This window comes from Chionomys nivalis, chromosome 8 (genome assembly GCF_950005125.1).
Source record: "Chionomys nivalis chromosome 8, mChiNiv1.1, whole genome shotgun sequence".
Lineage (NCBI taxonomy): Eukaryota > Metazoa > Chordata > Mammalia > Rodentia > Cricetidae > Chionomys > Chionomys nivalis.
This window is the reverse complement of record NC_080093.1, coordinates 44,058,555-44,076,094: the sequence shown is the minus strand read 5'-3', so window position 1 is coordinate 44,076,094 and position 17,540 is coordinate 44,058,555. Positions and strand designations below refer to the sequence as shown.

Sequence of the window (17,540 nt, the reverse complement as noted above, 5' to 3'; positions counted from 1 at the left end):
TACTACACATCTAGTTTGGTTATGTAAAATTGCCACAGCAAGTTTTCATCCTGAGGACAAAAATGAACGTGACGATTTAGGGGGACAAGAAAGGGGACATTTTTAAGTGGTTCGCAAGCTAGTTAATAAGGTCGAGCAAAAACACTCTCGAGGGCTAGAATGGTGCTGTTGGATTTCCTCACGGGGATGTGGGAAGACTGGAAGCCATAGGCTGACAAAGGGGGCGCAAAAGCCAGAGGACTGAGGAGGCAGAGGGCAAGCAGCCTGCAGAGTGACTTCGGGCGTGGGCTGCCGGCCACAGGCTGCGGAGCCGCGGGAGCACGGCCGCCAGCGGCGTGACATCTGGCGTGCCGAGCCGGCAGGGGGCAGAGCAAGCGGGGTGTCACGTGGAGCGGGTGCTACGGGAGCCGGGAGGGTAGCGAGGATCAGAGGGGGGTCTTCCCCAAAGCCTCAAAGACAGTTACTCACTGGAGTCGCGGACTCTTCTTGCCCTGAGCAGGAGACGGGGGCTTCGCGGCCGCGAGCTGCTGCCCCGGGGCGTCGGGAGGCCTGTTGCTGGGGCTGCTCCTCCGCCGGCGGGGATACTCGGCCTTCCTCCGGCGGGACACAGCGGCGGCGGCGGCGGCCGCAGCGGCCCGGCCGCGGTCCCGACCTCCCCTCAGAACGCGGCTGCTCGCGGTCCCTGCAGGCGCCGCCGCCGCCGTCGCCGCCGCCACGCCGGGCCGGGGCTCGTCCGAAGCCGCGTCGGCCGCCGCTGCCTGGCCCCCTTCCTGGTCCTGCTGCTGCGGGGATCGCGGCTCCTCCGTCTCCCCCGGCATCGGGGCTCGTCCGTCCCCCACCCCTGCGTCCCAGGCGGCGGAGGCGGCGGCGCCCGCGGCGCAGCTCCCCCCGCCCCCCTAGGCTCCCGGAGAGTCCGGCTCCCTCGCACTCCCAAGCACCTCTCTCCCCCCCCGCCCCTCCGAGAGCGCTCCCCCCCCCACCCGCACCCCCTGCCACTCAAGCCCGCGACCGCCGGCGGCGCGCACGCGCGCACCCGCAGAGGCAAGCAATGGACCAATCGGGAAGGAGGATCGGCCTCCGGGCCCCGCCCCTCACGGTCTCGGACTCAGTGTAGCGCACTCAGTGCCCTCCCCCACCCCTCCCTTCGACCAATCAGGAAACGGCTCCGAGGGAGAGCGCGAGGTTTCCTTCCCCGCGCGCCCGTTCTCACCGTTAAACGGCTGCGTCTCGCGACAATCCCAAAGTGACCTTTCCCCCGCCCCGGGCGTTCAGCCCCACTTAGGGGCGGTGGGAGGAGCGGGGCGGGTGCGGGGCGCGGAGAGGACAAAACGGACCTCGGCCCGCTTCGCGCGCATCCCCCCCCCAGCGGCTGCGCGCGCACCTGCCTCCCAGAGGCGCCCCTGCCTCCTCAGGGGCTCTCGCTAGGCTAACAAGCGGCCGGGACGTGGTCCCGCCTCCACCAGGACCCCCACCTTCCTGCTCTGGCCTTTCTGTCCCCTGCGCCGCCGGCTCTCGCGGGGAGAAGGGGTAAATTATTTGAGTTGCCGCTTCTCCTTTAAGAAAAAAAGGCCCCGTCCGTTGCCGGATGAAAGTCTCTGAAAAAATGGCGGCGGTAGGCTAGAGGCGGGGTTAAGGGAACAGCGCGGGATAGTCGGGCCGCGCATGCGCAGGGCTAATTTAGCCCGCGGCATCCTGGGAGACGAAGTCCTCATTAGTCTGTGCTTCCAGGGAAACTAGAGGCCGAGGGAAGTCTGGGAGTTTTTGCCCGATTCACTACGGGAAACGTAGTTTGCTAGTCACACTCCGGAACGTTTACGTTTTACGTCCCAGAGACGCACTGCTTCCGGGCCAGGCCTCAGCGCCTGCGTACAACTGGCACAAATATTGAGTCAATTACTGGCTAGGGTTTCCGGAGCGGGCAATCTCCTTCACTGTGTTAAACTGGAGTCTGTGTAAGCTCTTCGAAGTGGCCTCATCACAGTCCCCACTTCGTCTCCTCTGCGACCTTCTGTCATTCCTCCACCTTGCGTTGACCCTCTCAGCCGTGAGACCCTGGAGGTCAGGGACGTTCGGCTTCCACCACTTGAATTTCAATAAACCACCTAGGGACGAATTGGAAGGTTGTTTCCTAGTAGGAACTGGGCAGCACGGACTGGCGCTGGCTGTGGTCCTTGAGCTGGAGAGAGAGAGCGTTGGCGTGACTCCCAGTGATTTATGCGGAGAAGCTGGTGCTCTGTCGTGTTCTCCGCCTCAACGCTGCACGCCTTTGCGGTTTGTAGATGTTTCTGCAGCACAGGAAGCAGAGTCAGAATAGCTGGTTTTGTCTAGCGTGTGCAACTAAGTACCTTCCTGATGGGTAAAGGGGGGCGGGGAGGGGGGTTTCCATTTGTTAAGCCGCAGCTGGGGATTCTTCGGCCTCTTGTGTTGGTTTCCCTCTCATACATTGTGTTGGCATTTCTTCCCCTTTTATACATTGTTTGCATTCCTTAGTTTCCTTTTTATACATTGTAATCGGAGAACAACTTGAGGGGACTCTTGCAAATGGAAACATCCCCAGTTAAAGTCTTCACAAGACGATGAAGATAACAAAGTTTGGAGATGTAATTCCGATTTTTACTATAGTCATTAAACGGCAAACATGCAGTAAAATCCATTGTCCTTTCCAGCATTTGGCCCACTTGCCACACAGATAAAGCAAATGTTTTATAGTCTGTATTGAGTCTTTGACTCTTTCAAAGGACTAGTATCATTTTCTGTTGTAAAAATGGACAGTATTGAGTAGGAACGCATTTTCAAGCTGTATTTGCTCACTGTACTGTAGGTGAAAGAGAACATACTGAGTTAAAACTGGTTTATATAACAAGTAGCACGGCTATCACTCTATTCTGTTCTTTTAGCCAGTTACTATTCCTTGTGCCTGTTTCACTACTGGTGAAACCAGGACGAAACTTACTTCACAGGACCATGATTATAGTTATGTACTGTCTTCTCAAGGTGGGCCTGTTTTAAGTGCTTTCTTCCTTTTGAGATGAACTAAGACACAGGGATAAAATGAAAAGTTGACCTGGCTCATTTTTTGAAGAAATTGTTACAAGGCTATGTGAACTGAACTGGGATTTTGGATAATTCAGATTTTAGTATCTAGTATCTTAAATCTTCTGGATTGATTCTTCCTTCGCCTGTAGATGTTTGCATTTTGGATAACTATACAATCCAGCACTAGAGAACTCAAAAGTGAACCCGCTTCTGTTCAACTTTAAAGAATTTGTAATCTGAGCTGGTGGATTGCTCAGCCAATGAAGGCACTGTGCTGACAAGTCTGATGAGTTTGGTCTGTGGGACTCAGGTGGTAGAAGTAGAAAATTGATTCCCATAACTCATGAGTGTCAACAGACACACACACACACACACACTTGCACTCAAATAAATGTAATTTTAAAAAGTTTTTAAATTACAGTTTGAGAGTTAAACACACGTAAGCGTTTAAGATTTTTTGTAAGCACATACATACAGCAGTTGCAACTTATAATTCATGACTTCTGAATAAGAAAATAGAGAACGTGAAATGCAGTTGGTACTGTCTAATCAAAAATTTTAAGGAAGGAGCCATGCTTCCATAGTCCTTTAGTTTTGGGGGGGGCGGTGTTGGCAGTGGGCAGTGGGATACTTGAACTTGGAAAAAGTAAGGCCTTGTATGTGGTATGTGTTGCAAACTTTGAAACATCAACTTAAAGTCTTTATAACCACCCTGACCAATGTAGCATCAAAACCTCAGTCTTACACAACCCGCCTTTCTCTGTCAGCACTATTTTAAAAAACTGAGCTAATAGAAAAGAAAAGAAAAATTTGACAAATCAAAAGTGAGGAAGTGCTAAGCAAATACAGGAACCAAAAAGGGTCATAGAAGCTGCTTTGCCCTGGCTTCTTCAGTTCCGTTGTGGTCCCCTTCTTCACCACATGCTGAAGCAGTTCACAGTCTTCAGGGCTAGAGCGCCGGCGGTGGGTGTAAGACAATGGAAGAGCTAGGTGAGTGAGGGGCTTTTGAAGATGCTCTAAGGAAGTGTGGACTTGGTTCTCATCCATCCCCGTGAGTGATGAGGTGTGTTCTAGCTGAACTGAGGACAGTGTTAAAAGATTTATTTTCACTTCTGTCCTCAGTTCGAACAAGCATGAGGCAGGAGGAACTCTGTTGGGGGAAACTATGGGGTCTCTGCTTGCAAAGGCAGAGAGTTGAGAGCTAACCACAGAACAGACACCCAGAGAAGCACTTTTAGAAGGAAAAGTAATTGAAAGCGCTTCCCCTCTTGGCAGCTACTGGAGATCATAGCGTGGTTCCAGAGATAGGTGATTGTGAAAATACGATTTTGGAAGAAAAAGGAAACAAAGTTGGGAAAGGGAGAGGAAATAAGTGAAGAGAAGGGGGGAAAGGACAAAGAAGAAGACGGGAGAGTATAGGGAAGAGCAATAAGGTAACAGTGGGAGGAAAGGGTCTGTAGCGGCTGCAGTTTAGACTGCAGAGGTATCCGCACTGGAGTGGCTCTTGTTGGCTTTTTGTTTAGAGAAATCTTGAAGGAGCAGATTAGTTGGCGAAAAATGCAGTCCTTTTTTTCAACTCTTAGGTCATGAAAGCAATGGTGAAAGTGTCAACAGCTAACCATGCCCAGAGAAATCACAGATTTCAAAGCTTTGGAACTGTAAATCTGCCTCCTTGGGACTCATGTCATACACTTTGGCAATATTCATTCATTCACTTATTTATTTACAGCATCCTTAACATCAAGCTACTTTCACTTCTTTTCAAACTGTATTTATTCAACATTGTGTGTTTGTAGCTTTGCAAAAACTGCCAGCAATAACAAAATTCATAGCGTGTACATTTTGCTTATAAAGAATTATTTAGATTATACTTTTAAGGCTAGAGAAACAGAGAAAGGAAGAAGGGTAGAGAAATTAATTATGGAAAAAGGGGTGTTTAGTAAATGCTGATTTTTTTTTTTTGGCAAGAAAGTGTATTTTGAGACTGTGGTAAAAGCTATACTTTGGACTTTGGTGTAGAATCCAGATTCTTTTTTTATATAATATTATTTATTCTCTGAGAATTTGCCGCAAGCATATACTGTGTGGGTACTGAGGGAATTTGTATTTCTCCATGGAGTTTTACCATTTTGTTTTCAGAGAGGATCTTATTTTGCTTTGTTTTATGGATATTAAATTTTACTCAAATTTAGTTCAAAAAGTTAAAAGAACTAATACAGTGAAAACAAAATATGTTAATATAAGTATTACTTTTTTTCTTTAAATAAAGAAAAACAAAATACCCTGCTCACCTTCAGGAGCATCTGTCACTAAGAGAGCAATTAATGACAATTTTACGAGTTGTTCTCCTATGTTAGAAGTGTGTTTGTCTTGGTAGCCAATGGAGTAATAACACTTTTTTAAAGTATACTTTTCTGTTTTCTGCGGATGATCGTTGTTTAGGGAAATCTAAATGTAAATGTAGAAAGTATGCAGTTTTGAAAGCCAACTGTGTAGGTTATCCAGTTAGCTACAAGTCAATGGATGGCTGATGGCCACACATCAGCAGTCTCTTCAAAATGTCACCATCTGCATGGAGTGTGGCACTGCTTCCCTGGAATCCCGGCTCAGAGGTGGAAGCAGGAAGCTCCGAAGCTTAAGGCTATTGTTGGCTATTAGAAAATTTGAGACCAGCCTAGACTATGTAAGAGCCTATCTCAAAAAGCCAGACATGGGAAGCAGAAGCAGATTTCTATGAATTTGAGGCTAGACTGGTTTTCATTGTAAGTTCTAGGTCAGCTAGGGCTATATAGTGAGACCCCGTCTCAAAAAACCAACAAAACACAAGGCAGAAAGTATTTGCCAGGCACAAGAGCTTACACCTGTGATCTGAGCACTGGGGAGGTTAGATCGGAGGACTGCCCAGAGTTTGAGGCCAACCTGAGCTGGAGCTAGTTCCAGGTTTGCTTGGACTAGAGCAAGACCCTGCCTTAACGAACTAGCTACCGCCGGGCGGTGGTGGCGCACGCCTTTAATCCCAGCACTAGGGAGACAGAGACAGGCGGATCTCTGTGAGTTCTAAAGCCACAGAGAAACCCTGTCTCGTAAAACCAAAAAAAAAAAAAAAAAAAAAAAAAACTCCACCCCCGAAGATTTGGGGTGGAGTTTTCTTTCTAATTCTGTAAAAATTGTATCAAGGACAGTTTGATTCAGGTGGGCAAATCTTCCCTCTCTCCAATACTGCTTTGGATGTTAGTAGCTTGCCTTCACCTAGGTTTTACAATTTAGGAATGAGATCATTATAACCTGTGGAGACCCACAGAAGACTTCACTTGTGGGTGAAAGTTGATATTTAACTCCGCAGGTCAAGGACTAGGAAGATGAGCTGCAGTTTTCAGTCCATTTCACTCGCCCCAGTATCTTATATTAGTCACACCAAAATTAGTCATCCAATTTAAACTGTAGAATCTGCACGAAGCAGAAAGAGTAGACTCAGGGTATTGGTGAAATGTGCACTCATTGGAAATAGGAAGTGAGAGTCCTGTTAACTCAGGAGCTGAGAGGAGAGTTTTAATAGATTTGGTGAGCAGATGCTTCTAAAGATTACTTCATATTTTTGCTGAATGATACTCCTGTCTCATACTCTTTAGTATAGATTGATTCTATTAATCCAGGAAGGCCTTTGAATTTTGATTGGATCAAAGCTTAGAAAATAGAAAAGAGAATGATTCTGTTTTAACAGAGAATAAAATATTGGAATTCTGAAATCCAGAGTTCAGTCTGGCTAATAAAATTAATATAAAACTTTTGCTTTATAGTTTTTTTTTTTTTTTTGGTTTTTCGAGACAAGGTTTCTCTGTGGTTTTGGAGCCTGTCCTGGAACTAGCTCTTGTAGACCAGGCTGGTCTCGAACTCACAGAGATCCACCTGCCTCTGCCTCCCGAGTGCTGGGATTAAAGGCGTGCGCCACCACCGCCCGGCTATAGTTTTGTTTTTTAAAACCCTTTCATTGTAAAGAATTTTAAAATATACAGAAATAGAGAAACTATTTTAATGAAATCTAAGCCTTCTCAGTTTCAACAATCATTAGCTCTTGACAATCTTATTTCATGTCATTTTCAAGAAATTTCAGATATTAAATTTCTTATCTGTAAATATTTCAGCCTTAATCTATTACATAAAATGTATATATTTATAGAAACAACCATTTTAACAGTATCACACCCACAATAGCTAATAATCTTAATGTTGGTTCCTCGATATCATGAAATAACATTATCACACCTAAAATTAATTGAAGTCACTTTAATGTTAATATTTTCAAATTCCTAAAATGCTAGCATTTAATGCTAACTATGCAGTGTTAAATATTTTTAAAATTTTTTAAATTTTATTTTTTTGATCATCTGTCTTATGCATGTAAAACTCATGCTGAGTACTGAATTCTGAATTGCCAAAGAGGATTTATTTTTGCACTTGCCTTTAAGCTTTTGATCACAAGTTCGGCAAAATCTCACACAAATACTATCAATCGGTATTATTGATTGATCTAATTTTTAAATTAAAGTTATGACCTAAATTGAAATTAGTTACATGTCTCCTAGTTCTCTTTTATTATATATGTACCTCTGCTGTCTTTTTTTTCTCTTGTTAGTTTATTTGTTGAAGAACAGTCTAGCCTTAATAGATTAGCTAGTCCAGTTCATTCTTTCTCTCTCTCTCTCTCTCTCTCTTTCTTTCTTTCTTTCTTTTTGGTTTGACAGGGTTTCTCTTTTATTTTTTTTCAACACATCTTTGTATCATTAAAACAAATGTTCCACAGAATAAACAAATGTAACACATCTTAAAATAATATTCCTCAATACTGCTGAATAGACATTTCCCCTCCCCTCGAAGTGCACAAACCTAAATAAGGGGTGAAACATTTATTCACATGAAAAACTGGCACTACTAGATCATACTTACTATATGGTATTATAAGTATCGATAATAAACTTGAAGCAGTGGATGCTCCCAAGTTTCCGAGGAAGAAAGTTCTTCTTACCTAATCTTAGAGTAAGCTTTTTCCAGGAAATACATTAGCTTTAAAACCATTCTATTTTAAACAGCAAAAGTTTGCCAGTTCCCATTGGGGAATAAGGTTTTATTTTATTTTTTTCTACCTTTTATTTCCCATATTAGGGAAATGCTATAATTTTTTTAATTAATTAATTTATTTCTTTATTAAAGATTTCTGCCTCCTCCCCGCCACTGCCTCCCATTTCCCTCCCCCTCCCCCGATCAAGTCCCCCTCCCTAAGGGTTCCCAAGTCAGCCCTAAGAGCAATCAGGGTTCCCTGCCCTGTGGGAAGTCCAAGGACCACCCACCTCCATCCAGGTCTAGTAAGGTGAGCATCCAAACTGCCTAGGCTCCCACAAAGCCAGTACGTACAGTAGGGTTTCTCTTGTACACCAGGCTGACCTCGAACTCACAGAGATCTAGATCTACCTGCCTCTGTCTCCCAAGTGCTGGGATTAAAGGCGTGCACCACCACCACCCGGCTCAGTTTGGTTATTTCTGAAATAGTGTACTAAAGGTCAAAATTTTGAGATATAAATGATTGAGAAAGTTCTACAGAATATTTCTTTTGTGAAAACTGATTGCATCTTCCTTATAATATTGAGAAATACGGCTCCTTAATCTGGGGATGTGGCTTAGTGGCACATTAACGTACTTTGGTCTAGTATACATAAGTTCCTGGTTCAGCATTGTAAAGAGGGAAGACAGTGTGGGTAAGGCAGCTTTTGAGCTGCTCATGGTGGCACACTCATGTAATCTCAACACCCAGGAAGTGGAGGCAGGAAGATCATAAATTTTAGGCCATCCTAGATCATTGAGTGATTTGCAGGCCAAGTTGCTTTATGACAGCCTCTCTTAAAAACTAGACAGATTAAAACCCCGTTCTCTCCAAATATGAAGAACATGTTTGTTTTTTTAATGGCATGTTAAGGTCATTTTCTTTATATGAGAATTTCAGAGCTAGGCAGGTCCCTAGAAACCCCACAATCTAGTGCTTTGCAAGTTTATAAAAGCTAATGTATTTTTAAAATCCCCTAAAGTTCTAAAAAAGGCACTAAAATATCTTGACTTGCAACTTGAAAAATACTCTTCTATCCAATTGCGTGATTATGTAGATGAAGAAAGGACCTTCAGAAAACATGCTGTGCTTAAAATGACTCAGACGACCTAATGATGATGGCAACTTCAACTTAAAAGTTTACAACATTGACGTTGAGGTGGCGCTCACATAGCTCCCCTTGGAGTTCTGCTTCTGTGCTCAAGAGCCTTTGAGAGCTACATTCTCTCTTTCCTGGATATGATATGAGAACAGTAATGTCCTCCATCTCAAAGTGTTAGGATAATACTTTTCATACACTGTGCTTGGCATTGGCTGATTTTCATTAATTGTTGTGATTAATGACATTGCAACAGGAAGGTACTAGCAAAATGCTTATGAAGTCTATTGGCATTTTCCCAAGAAAACTGCAAAAGAAGTCTCAATTATTTGGATTGCTACATCTTGCTTGATTGTGCAATACTTTAGTTTCTCTTTGTTTCCCCAACCTCTTTCTCCTTTTGCATCCAAACAAACCACCACCACCAACAAAAACCCAGTAATACTTAACAGTTTTTGGTTGTTGTTGTTATATTCTTGGGCTAATCTTTGAGATATTAGATTAAATAAAATCACGATTAATGTTTTGTCTCCCTACTGTACTTGGGATATATTGTATGAGAGTATAAAAGAAAAAGAAGAATGTTTGCCTCTTGGTATATTTTGAAAAACCTTATTTTTTCTAATATGAAATACATAGTTGTTCTTTTTTTGGTGTGCGTGTTTGTGTGTGTGTGATCTACCCAACTGGTTAAAAACCAATACCTAGAAGTTAAGTTGTAGAGAGTCTATGAAATTGAATGCAATTATAGGAAATATCAAACAGACCCTAATGTAATCTCCTCGGACATGTCACACTCCTGAAGTCAGGTATGGAGGGAGGGAGGGATTTACAAATTGTTATCATCCAAAAAAAGAAGAGAGGATTTAAGAAGGAAATAATTCTGGAGACTCACAAATTCTACATTATGCTCCCTTCGTTTCTTGTGATATAGATGCCTTATTGGAGGAATTGGAACGTTCTACCCTCCAGGACAGTGATGCATATGCAAAGCCCATTTCTTGTTACCCAGATCAGCAATCCAAACAGGAGAGCAAGCTTCCCGAAAGTCCAAAAGCCTTGTCATCTCAGAGTCACACAAGTCCCCTGAAGGTAACATTTCATCTTTTGTAGTATTGTAGACAATATTTGATTGCACTTCTGAAAGTTAGTTGTATCCCACTTATATTAAAGGAGACGCATATATTCTGGATAGAAGAAAGTATCAGTTTAGTATTAATTTAAAGATAGTTGCTTTTGGAAAGAGGAGAATTGAGAAAATGACCATAGAATATGTCTTTGAAATTTTTTTATTCTAGTAAAGGTACAGTAGCATAATATTGCCTTATTCATGCCGGTTATTATTATGTTGCTCCCTGGCTACCAGAACTGCCATGACTAGAGTCACACCCAGTAAGATCAGAATCACTGAGTAGTTTAGACAAATCTTGGGGGTGACTTACAGCAGTTACTTCATTGATCTTCTTTTCTGCTGAATAGATTCAGAAATTGTTTTCATCCAGCTATATAGTGAAGCTCTTAGTAGGCACCATGAAGAAACTAAATCCTCCAGAGATGATTTATTTTAAAGCCCGGAAATCTGGTGTGTTAATTTATGATTAAGTGTTAAAGCTATCAAGTTCGTATTTGCTGAGGTGTGTATTCTCTTCCTTTGGATCAGTATGCACAAACCTTTATTATAAATAATAATACTTACTTAATGAGAATGCAATTAGTATAAGAGACACTGAGTGGATGTTCTTCATAGCTGGTATTTATAAACTGTAATGTTCTGATTCCTTCTTGGGTACTCATATAGTATGAGTATCCCAGAACTGGAATTTGAATGCAGGAATAGGTAGTTTCCAACTTCTCTTGAGACTGCTTATCTGACTCTTGACTAGAGAGTGTTTGTTTGCTGAAAGTCTTAAACTACAGCCATAGCATCCTAATGTTCTCCTGCATTGACACTTGCACTTTATTATTTCATAGGAGCCCCATAGAGCCTTGTCTTACTTGAGACCATGACACTCTTTTTTTTTTTTTTTTTTTTTTTTTTTTTTTTTTTTTTTGGTTTTTCGAGACAGGGTTTCTCTGTGGCTTTGGAGCCTGTCCTGGAACTAGCTCTGTAGACCAGGCTGGTCTCGAACTCACAGAGATCCGCCTGCCTCTGCCTCCCGAGTGCTGGGGTTAAAGGCGTGCGCCACCATCGCCCGGCTTGAGACCATGACACTCTTGTACCCTCACTATGGCAGTGATTTCCTATCATTTGCAGTAAAGGCCACAATGTTGGCACTGATCTTTGTGGATGACCACATCTTTGTTTGCCTGCAATAACATTAGCTTTTGCTTATTTTCCTGACTTCTCATTAATTTCCTTTGATGTAACATTTTCAGTTGTTTTTGAAGTTGTATTATTAGTATTTGCATTAACATATTAATATGATTATGACTAATACCAAAAGGTGACTAATAATGACTCCTTCTGATCTTGTTCAGACAAAACCTCAGTAATGTCACCCTTTTATGGCAGGATTCAGGGAGATGACTATGAAGTCTGAGAGTGCAAACATAAGCTAACTTCTGTGGTTTAGGTGGTAGCAGAAGAAATCCGCTGACCACTTGGTATGCTGCCAATCATATCCTGCTGTGGTCCATGTGATGTATACACGGAACATCTGGGTACAGTAAATAATAAGGGAATCATGGTTAGTGACATAAAGTTGATGTTCAGGAAATAGAATTTAGTATTCTGTCATCACAAATGCTGTATTGTAAACATTATTAAAGCATTTTGTATTTGTAAACTCCTCAGTGTTTTATTTTTGTTAGCACTGAAGAAATCTTAATATTACTCTTTTGTCACTTGGCTTAAAACAGAGCAGAAACAAAATCTTTGGGTTTTATTTTCTCAAAGCAGTTATGAAGACTGTGTAATTTGCACAAAACATTTTTTGATGTTTTCCAGTCACTGTGGGAATGGAATAGAGCTGTTACTGTTCTTCTAAATATCAGGAGACACAAAAAAGGCGAAGAAGAATTAGCATGTACTTTAGATTTAATACTTAATTTTTGAAGCACGTTTCTGAAGATGACAATCTATGCACAGCTACAGGAAGTGTATTTGCAGATCACTGTGAAATACACATTTCCACTTATAGCAAACCACTCTTGTAAACATTTTTTTTTTGCCTTGTTTTCAGTTTTACATTTTCATCTGCTTACAAGCAGAGTGGAAAGGGTCTTTGAAAACCATCAAAAATGTCAGTCTTGAGTCACTGTCATTAGAGGTGTTGGTTAGAAAATTAGAGCATTCTCAGCTCTTTGATTTATTTTTCACTCAACATCCAGCATCAAAATAAAACCCTGGAAGTTAATTTTCCTGTTAAAAATAAAACAAGCAACATTACTAATGTCAGTACAGTGAGTTGAAAAAGTATTGAAGACAGCAAAATCTTCTGGTAAGAATAAGAAAACAGACTGTCAGTAGAACACAACATCATGGTAATATGTTCTTACCAGTTTAAATCCAACAGAGCAGAAATGAATTTGGAGCTTGTTGTGAAGTGCACAGAATTCTTGACTTCATCAAAACAAACAACAGCATTCTGCCTATTAAAACCAAAATTATCAAGACTGGCAAATGTCATGCTAGTCATTTTTTTCTAGGAGTGATATGAAATTCAAAGCAACATCAACTACAACTATATTAATTTTCTTTATGTGTTGGAAATGTTCTCTGGGTTTATAATAATCCCACCCTTATTTCATAAAGCACAAGGTGCACTGTGTGCAAAATCAGCTGGAGAGCTGTAATCAAATTATTCAATCAATATAAAATGGAAAAGTGCTTCTTAACAATCTGCAATCATGTTCAATTGAGTTTAAGAAAAGGAAGCAGCTCCATTTTCCCCTAGCTTATACCAAGAGATGAGAGCTCATGTGACTCAATTGTTTAATTTGAAAATGTGATTCTTGGTTTTTCGAGACAGGGTTTCTCTGTGGCTTTGGAGCCTGTCCTGAAACTAGCTCTGTAGACCAGGCTGGTCTCGAACTCACAGAGATCTGCCTGCCTCTGCCTCCCGAGTGCTGGGATTAAAGGCGTGCGCCACCATCGCCCGGCTGAAAATGTGATTCTAAAACATCTTGACTTTGATAGATTATTGGCTTTATATTCTTGGCTAAATTTATAAACCAACATGTAATAGTATAATGGAAGACAATGATTTTGGTCTTACCCATCCCTTACAAAATACGTTAAAAAGAATCACAAATAGAGACAACTTCATGGTATTATTAGAATATTAATGGAGAAAGATGCTGTGTGAATAGAGGTAGCTAAGCAAAGACACATGGGAATATTGTCTTGGCCAAAGGAGAAGGGAGAAAGCCTGAGGGTGGGCAAGAATACAAGAGAGGTAATGGGATGGAAAGAAAACAAATATTGCATTTTACATCATTTATATCACCGATGTATTCTATATATGATTTAAAGACAAAAGACAGATTTGTGGAGTGAAATTGACCAGAGGGAGGGTGAAGGGGACACAAGGAGGGTGGTGGGAAGGCAAATATAATCATAGTACATTAATATTCATGTACTAGTGAACTCCATTATTTTATGTACTAATAAAATTAATTAAAAGGTATTTTCCTGAATGTCTTTACACATTTTAGTAGAGAAAACGGAATTTAGAACTTGTTCCACAGGGCAGAATGTGCCCTGAATGTTCAGCTTCATCAGCATTAGAGAGATGACATCTCTACACTATGCCCCAGAGAAAAGCCCAAGGTAAAGGTAACAGCAGTCTCTAGTCCACAAACCTAAAATGCAGCTTTGGAAAACATTATGAATTCAAAAGTGACAGTACTACATATTTTGTTTTTTAAAAAAATCAACATTTTAAAGGAAAATTCCTAAATCAAAATGCTAGAGCCAATAATAGTCAAGTTACCAATTAAAGTAAGTGACTATATTTTGAGAGTAATTGTTTTCTTATGCTGTTTACAATGTTTAAGTGATAATAATAATATTAATAACACTAAAGACTGGCTGCAAGCTTGCTATTTGCCTCAGTTTTTCAAGTGCTGTGGTTAAGGCATAAAGGCATGAGCCACCACACCCTGACTTTGATTAGAATGATGTCTACCAATTAGAGGTCTACCAATACAATACAACCAAGTTGTTTGCTAGGAATTTGACTTCATTAGCAAACTATGAGACACATATTTGCAGTATCAGTACTAATGAAGATGAGACAGGAGCTCGAGTCTGAACTAGATCCCAGTCTCTCTCCTAACTCCCTCCCTTCTTCCCTCCCACCATCTTCTTTCCCTCTCTAAAAATTTAAATGTATTAAATTAAATACATTGAATTAATTCTGAAACCTCCTTTCCCTTATAAGTATCTCAGTTTGAGCTGAATATATATGCGATTACCACTTGCAGATCTAGCCCCCTTCCCTGCTTTACTGCACAGACTACACAGGCTTCCTTGTTCCCATTTATTCTTTGCACATGGATAACATTACCCTGACACCTGATTGCTTTCCTTGCTTCCTGTAAGTCATTTCTCAAGTGTTGTCTGCTAAGTGAGATTTTCTCTATCATTGCATTTATAACCACTACTATATCCACATTTCTTATTTGCTACTCTTTGTTTAACTTTTATGTCTATTTCTTGCCAATAGGCTATAAGCTCTGGAGTATTTAGTTTTTGTTTTCTTAAGTTGGGTGTCAAGTAAGCTAGGCTGACTTCAAGTTCACTGTGTAGGGAAAAATGAGTTTAAATTCTTGATCCTGTGTCCAGCTCCCAAGTGTTGGCATACCAGTATCACACCACAACACCAGGTTTATACAGTGCTGGGATTAGAACCCACGGCCTCGTAGATGCTAGGTAAATACTCCTCCATTTACATTCCCCAGATCATTTGGTTTTACTGTGATTGTTTTATTTTGTGGTTTTGGGGATAACATCCTAACTCTGGAATATGTCAGTTACTCAGTAAGTATCTGTTCAGTGAATAAATAGATGAATTTCTGTCTAGCCACATCTTTGGTGGATACATTATTACCTTTCATAAGGCAAGTTTGTGTTACAGCCTTCCCCTAGGCACCATTGTGTTTAAAGTACTTTTCCCTGAACCATCATATTTTATGATTCCTATCTGAGGATGATACATCTCTTTATAGCTTTGTTTTTAAGGCAGGGAGAGTAGTACTTATTCAGGTGCCAACTTCTGTTTATAATTTGGTTTTGCTCTACATGATAGAAGATAATCCTGCCTTTGGAAACATTTAAACAATGTATGAGTTATTACTTTTATTGTTTATTATTATTATTAGCTTTGAGACAAGGTCTTGATGTTATTTCCAGACTAATCTCATACTCATGCTTCTCAGCCTCCCAAGTAGCTTGAATTACAAGTGTGCACCACTATGCCATTCTAGTTATCGCCTTTGGAAACTAAAAACCTCCGTCCCTCTCTGTTTTGATAAGCAACAACATTCTAATAAAGATGTCATTCTTTGCCCTTTTCTGTCATGTATGTCTTAGGTGCAGCTCGTGTATACAACCAATATTCAGGAGCCCAATGTCTACAGGTATGCTTTGGTTTCTAATAAATAATTTCAGAATTAAAAATTATTAGGTAATTTATTAAAAATTACAGTATTTTGGTTTGTAAAGATTATTATTGGATTTTCTCCATAGTATGTCTCTTGCCAGAGCCTTTACACAGAGTTAGAACCCTTCTAAGCTGACTTGGCAGCTTCTCAATGTATCTTTCCTCCAGAAAGGTATCCAGACTTGGGGGGAGGTCTCTGTATTTTCCTTACCACCTGAAAAGAATAAAAAGTCCCAGAGTCAGAACAGATGTTTTGGCACTTCAGTTCCACGTATCATGCAACAAGTGCTCAAAAGAGAAAATACACCTGAAAAAACTTAAGCAAGGGTCCAACAATGTCATTGCCAGGACCAGGGCTATATGAAGACAACAAGGGTCGGTCCATCACAGACAAATGAGTGTACACTTCTACTTTCTAGGTCTACTTGAAATTTATTTAGGTGGTAGAAGGGTATCCCTTTCATAAAATGCTGTGAGATATCTTTCTGTACATTGCTTTCAATAAAGTTTCTTTGGCCTATGATAAGACAGAATTGAGCCAGGTAGGAAATCTAAGCAGAGATACAGAAAAGAAGGGCAGAGTCTGGGAGACTCCATCCAGCTGCCCAAGGAAAAACATTCCAAAAGACTGGTAATGCTTGGATTAATAGAAATGGGTTAATTTAAATGTAAGAGGTAGCTAGTAATAAGCCTGATCCATTGGCCAAACATTTATAATTAATATTAAACCTCTGAGTGGTTATTTTAGAAGTGACTGTGGGACTCGGTGGCACAGAAAGCCTTCATTTACAATAAAAGTTAGACATGAAATAGATTCATTTGCTAAATCATTTTTCTAGTCAAAGCAGAACCAGCAGTTATAACAAACAAAAGACAGAAAGACTATCTCTTTTGTGTCTCTCTATTTAAAAAATAGGCTCTCTTTTAAGGATTTGTGCTTGGCACAGAGTGCTACACTTCATTATTTCATAATCATAGCACATAGAGCACACATGGAAGGCTAAAACAGGGAAATGACATGAGGTACATGAAGTCATTTAAAACTTCCCAGTTGAGGTCTCTTTTGTGTTGGTTTGTTTTTTGAGACAGGGTTTCTCTGTCGTGCTTTGCAGCCTGTCCTGGAACTCGTTTTGTAGACCAAGTTGGCCTCGAATTCACAGAGATCTGCCTGCCCCTGCCTCCTGAGTGTTGGGATTAAAGGTGTGTGTCAGCATCACCCAACTGAGGTCACCTTTTACTGTGGTGGGAGTGAAGCTAGTTTATAATACACGTTACCTATTTATTCCAGCTCTAGGAGGTGGTGGGTAAACACTTCTCCATCATCTTTACTCAATTGTTGCAGTTAAAAACAAACAACAAGAAAAGCAGTGCCTGTGATTTTACAGTGAGATTTAGTAGTAGACCTTGGGGTCACTTAAGACTTAAGACTACTATCCTGCTGTATATTCAGCCTGTTTGTTTAGCATACTTTTACTTTAAAGAGAACAACCAACCTTAGTGGCCTTGAATTTCCCCTGTAATCAACTTTAGTAACCCAAGCCAATGCATGGCTGTAATATTAAATTATGTACTTCTGACCCAAGAAAAATGCATGTGTGTGTTGAAAAATGCATGTGTGCATTATGATAATCATTTGCTAAAAGCAGAACAAAAGCCAATAGCAGCCTTATAAAATGAATACCCACCATAAATATTGAATGAAACA

The 17,540-nt window shown here is 41.0% G+C and overlaps 2 protein-coding genes and 1 non-coding gene across 6 annotated transcripts in view; 1 reads left to right on the top strand and 2 right to left on the bottom strand.

Annotated features, from left to right (window-relative positions):
• The window catches only part of Zfp91 (ZFP91 zinc finger protein, atypical E3 ubiquitin ligase), a 33,037-nt gene extending 32,108 nt beyond the window's left edge, over positions 1–929 (bottom strand). For all 3 annotated transcript variants that reach the window (XM_057777558.1, XM_057777556.1, XM_057777557.1), the window contains exon 1: positions 469–929. In XM_057777558.1, coding sequence (XP_057633541.1) covers positions 469–818 — 350 coding nt within the window. In that variant the 5' untranslated portion in view covers positions 819–929. The remainder of the gene's footprint in view (positions 1–468) is intronic.
• Positions 930–1,884: 955 nt separating this feature from the next.
• Positions 1,885–17,540, top strand: part of Lpxn (leupaxin) — a 29,546-nt gene continuing 13,890 nt past the window's right edge. Inside the window, exons 1-3 of one of the 2 annotated variants that reach the window (XM_057778416.1) lie at positions 1,885–2,058; positions 10,165–10,322; positions 15,766–15,812. Coding sequence is in view for 1 of the 2 variants with exons in the window: in XM_057778415.1 (XP_057634398.1) it covers positions 4,014–4,026; positions 10,165–10,322; positions 15,766–15,812 (218 nt within the window). In the remaining variant the exon portion in view is untranslated. Of the gene's footprint in view, positions 2,059–3,946; positions 4,027–10,164; positions 10,323–15,765; positions 15,813–17,540 lie in introns of those variants that run through there. The other variant, XM_057778415.1, reaches the window with a different exon arrangement.
• Positions 7,416–7,541, bottom strand: LOC130880845 (small nucleolar RNA SNORA40). The gene has a single exon (XR_009057647.1). It is a non-coding gene; the product is annotated as a small nucleolar RNA SNORA40 (small nucleolar RNA).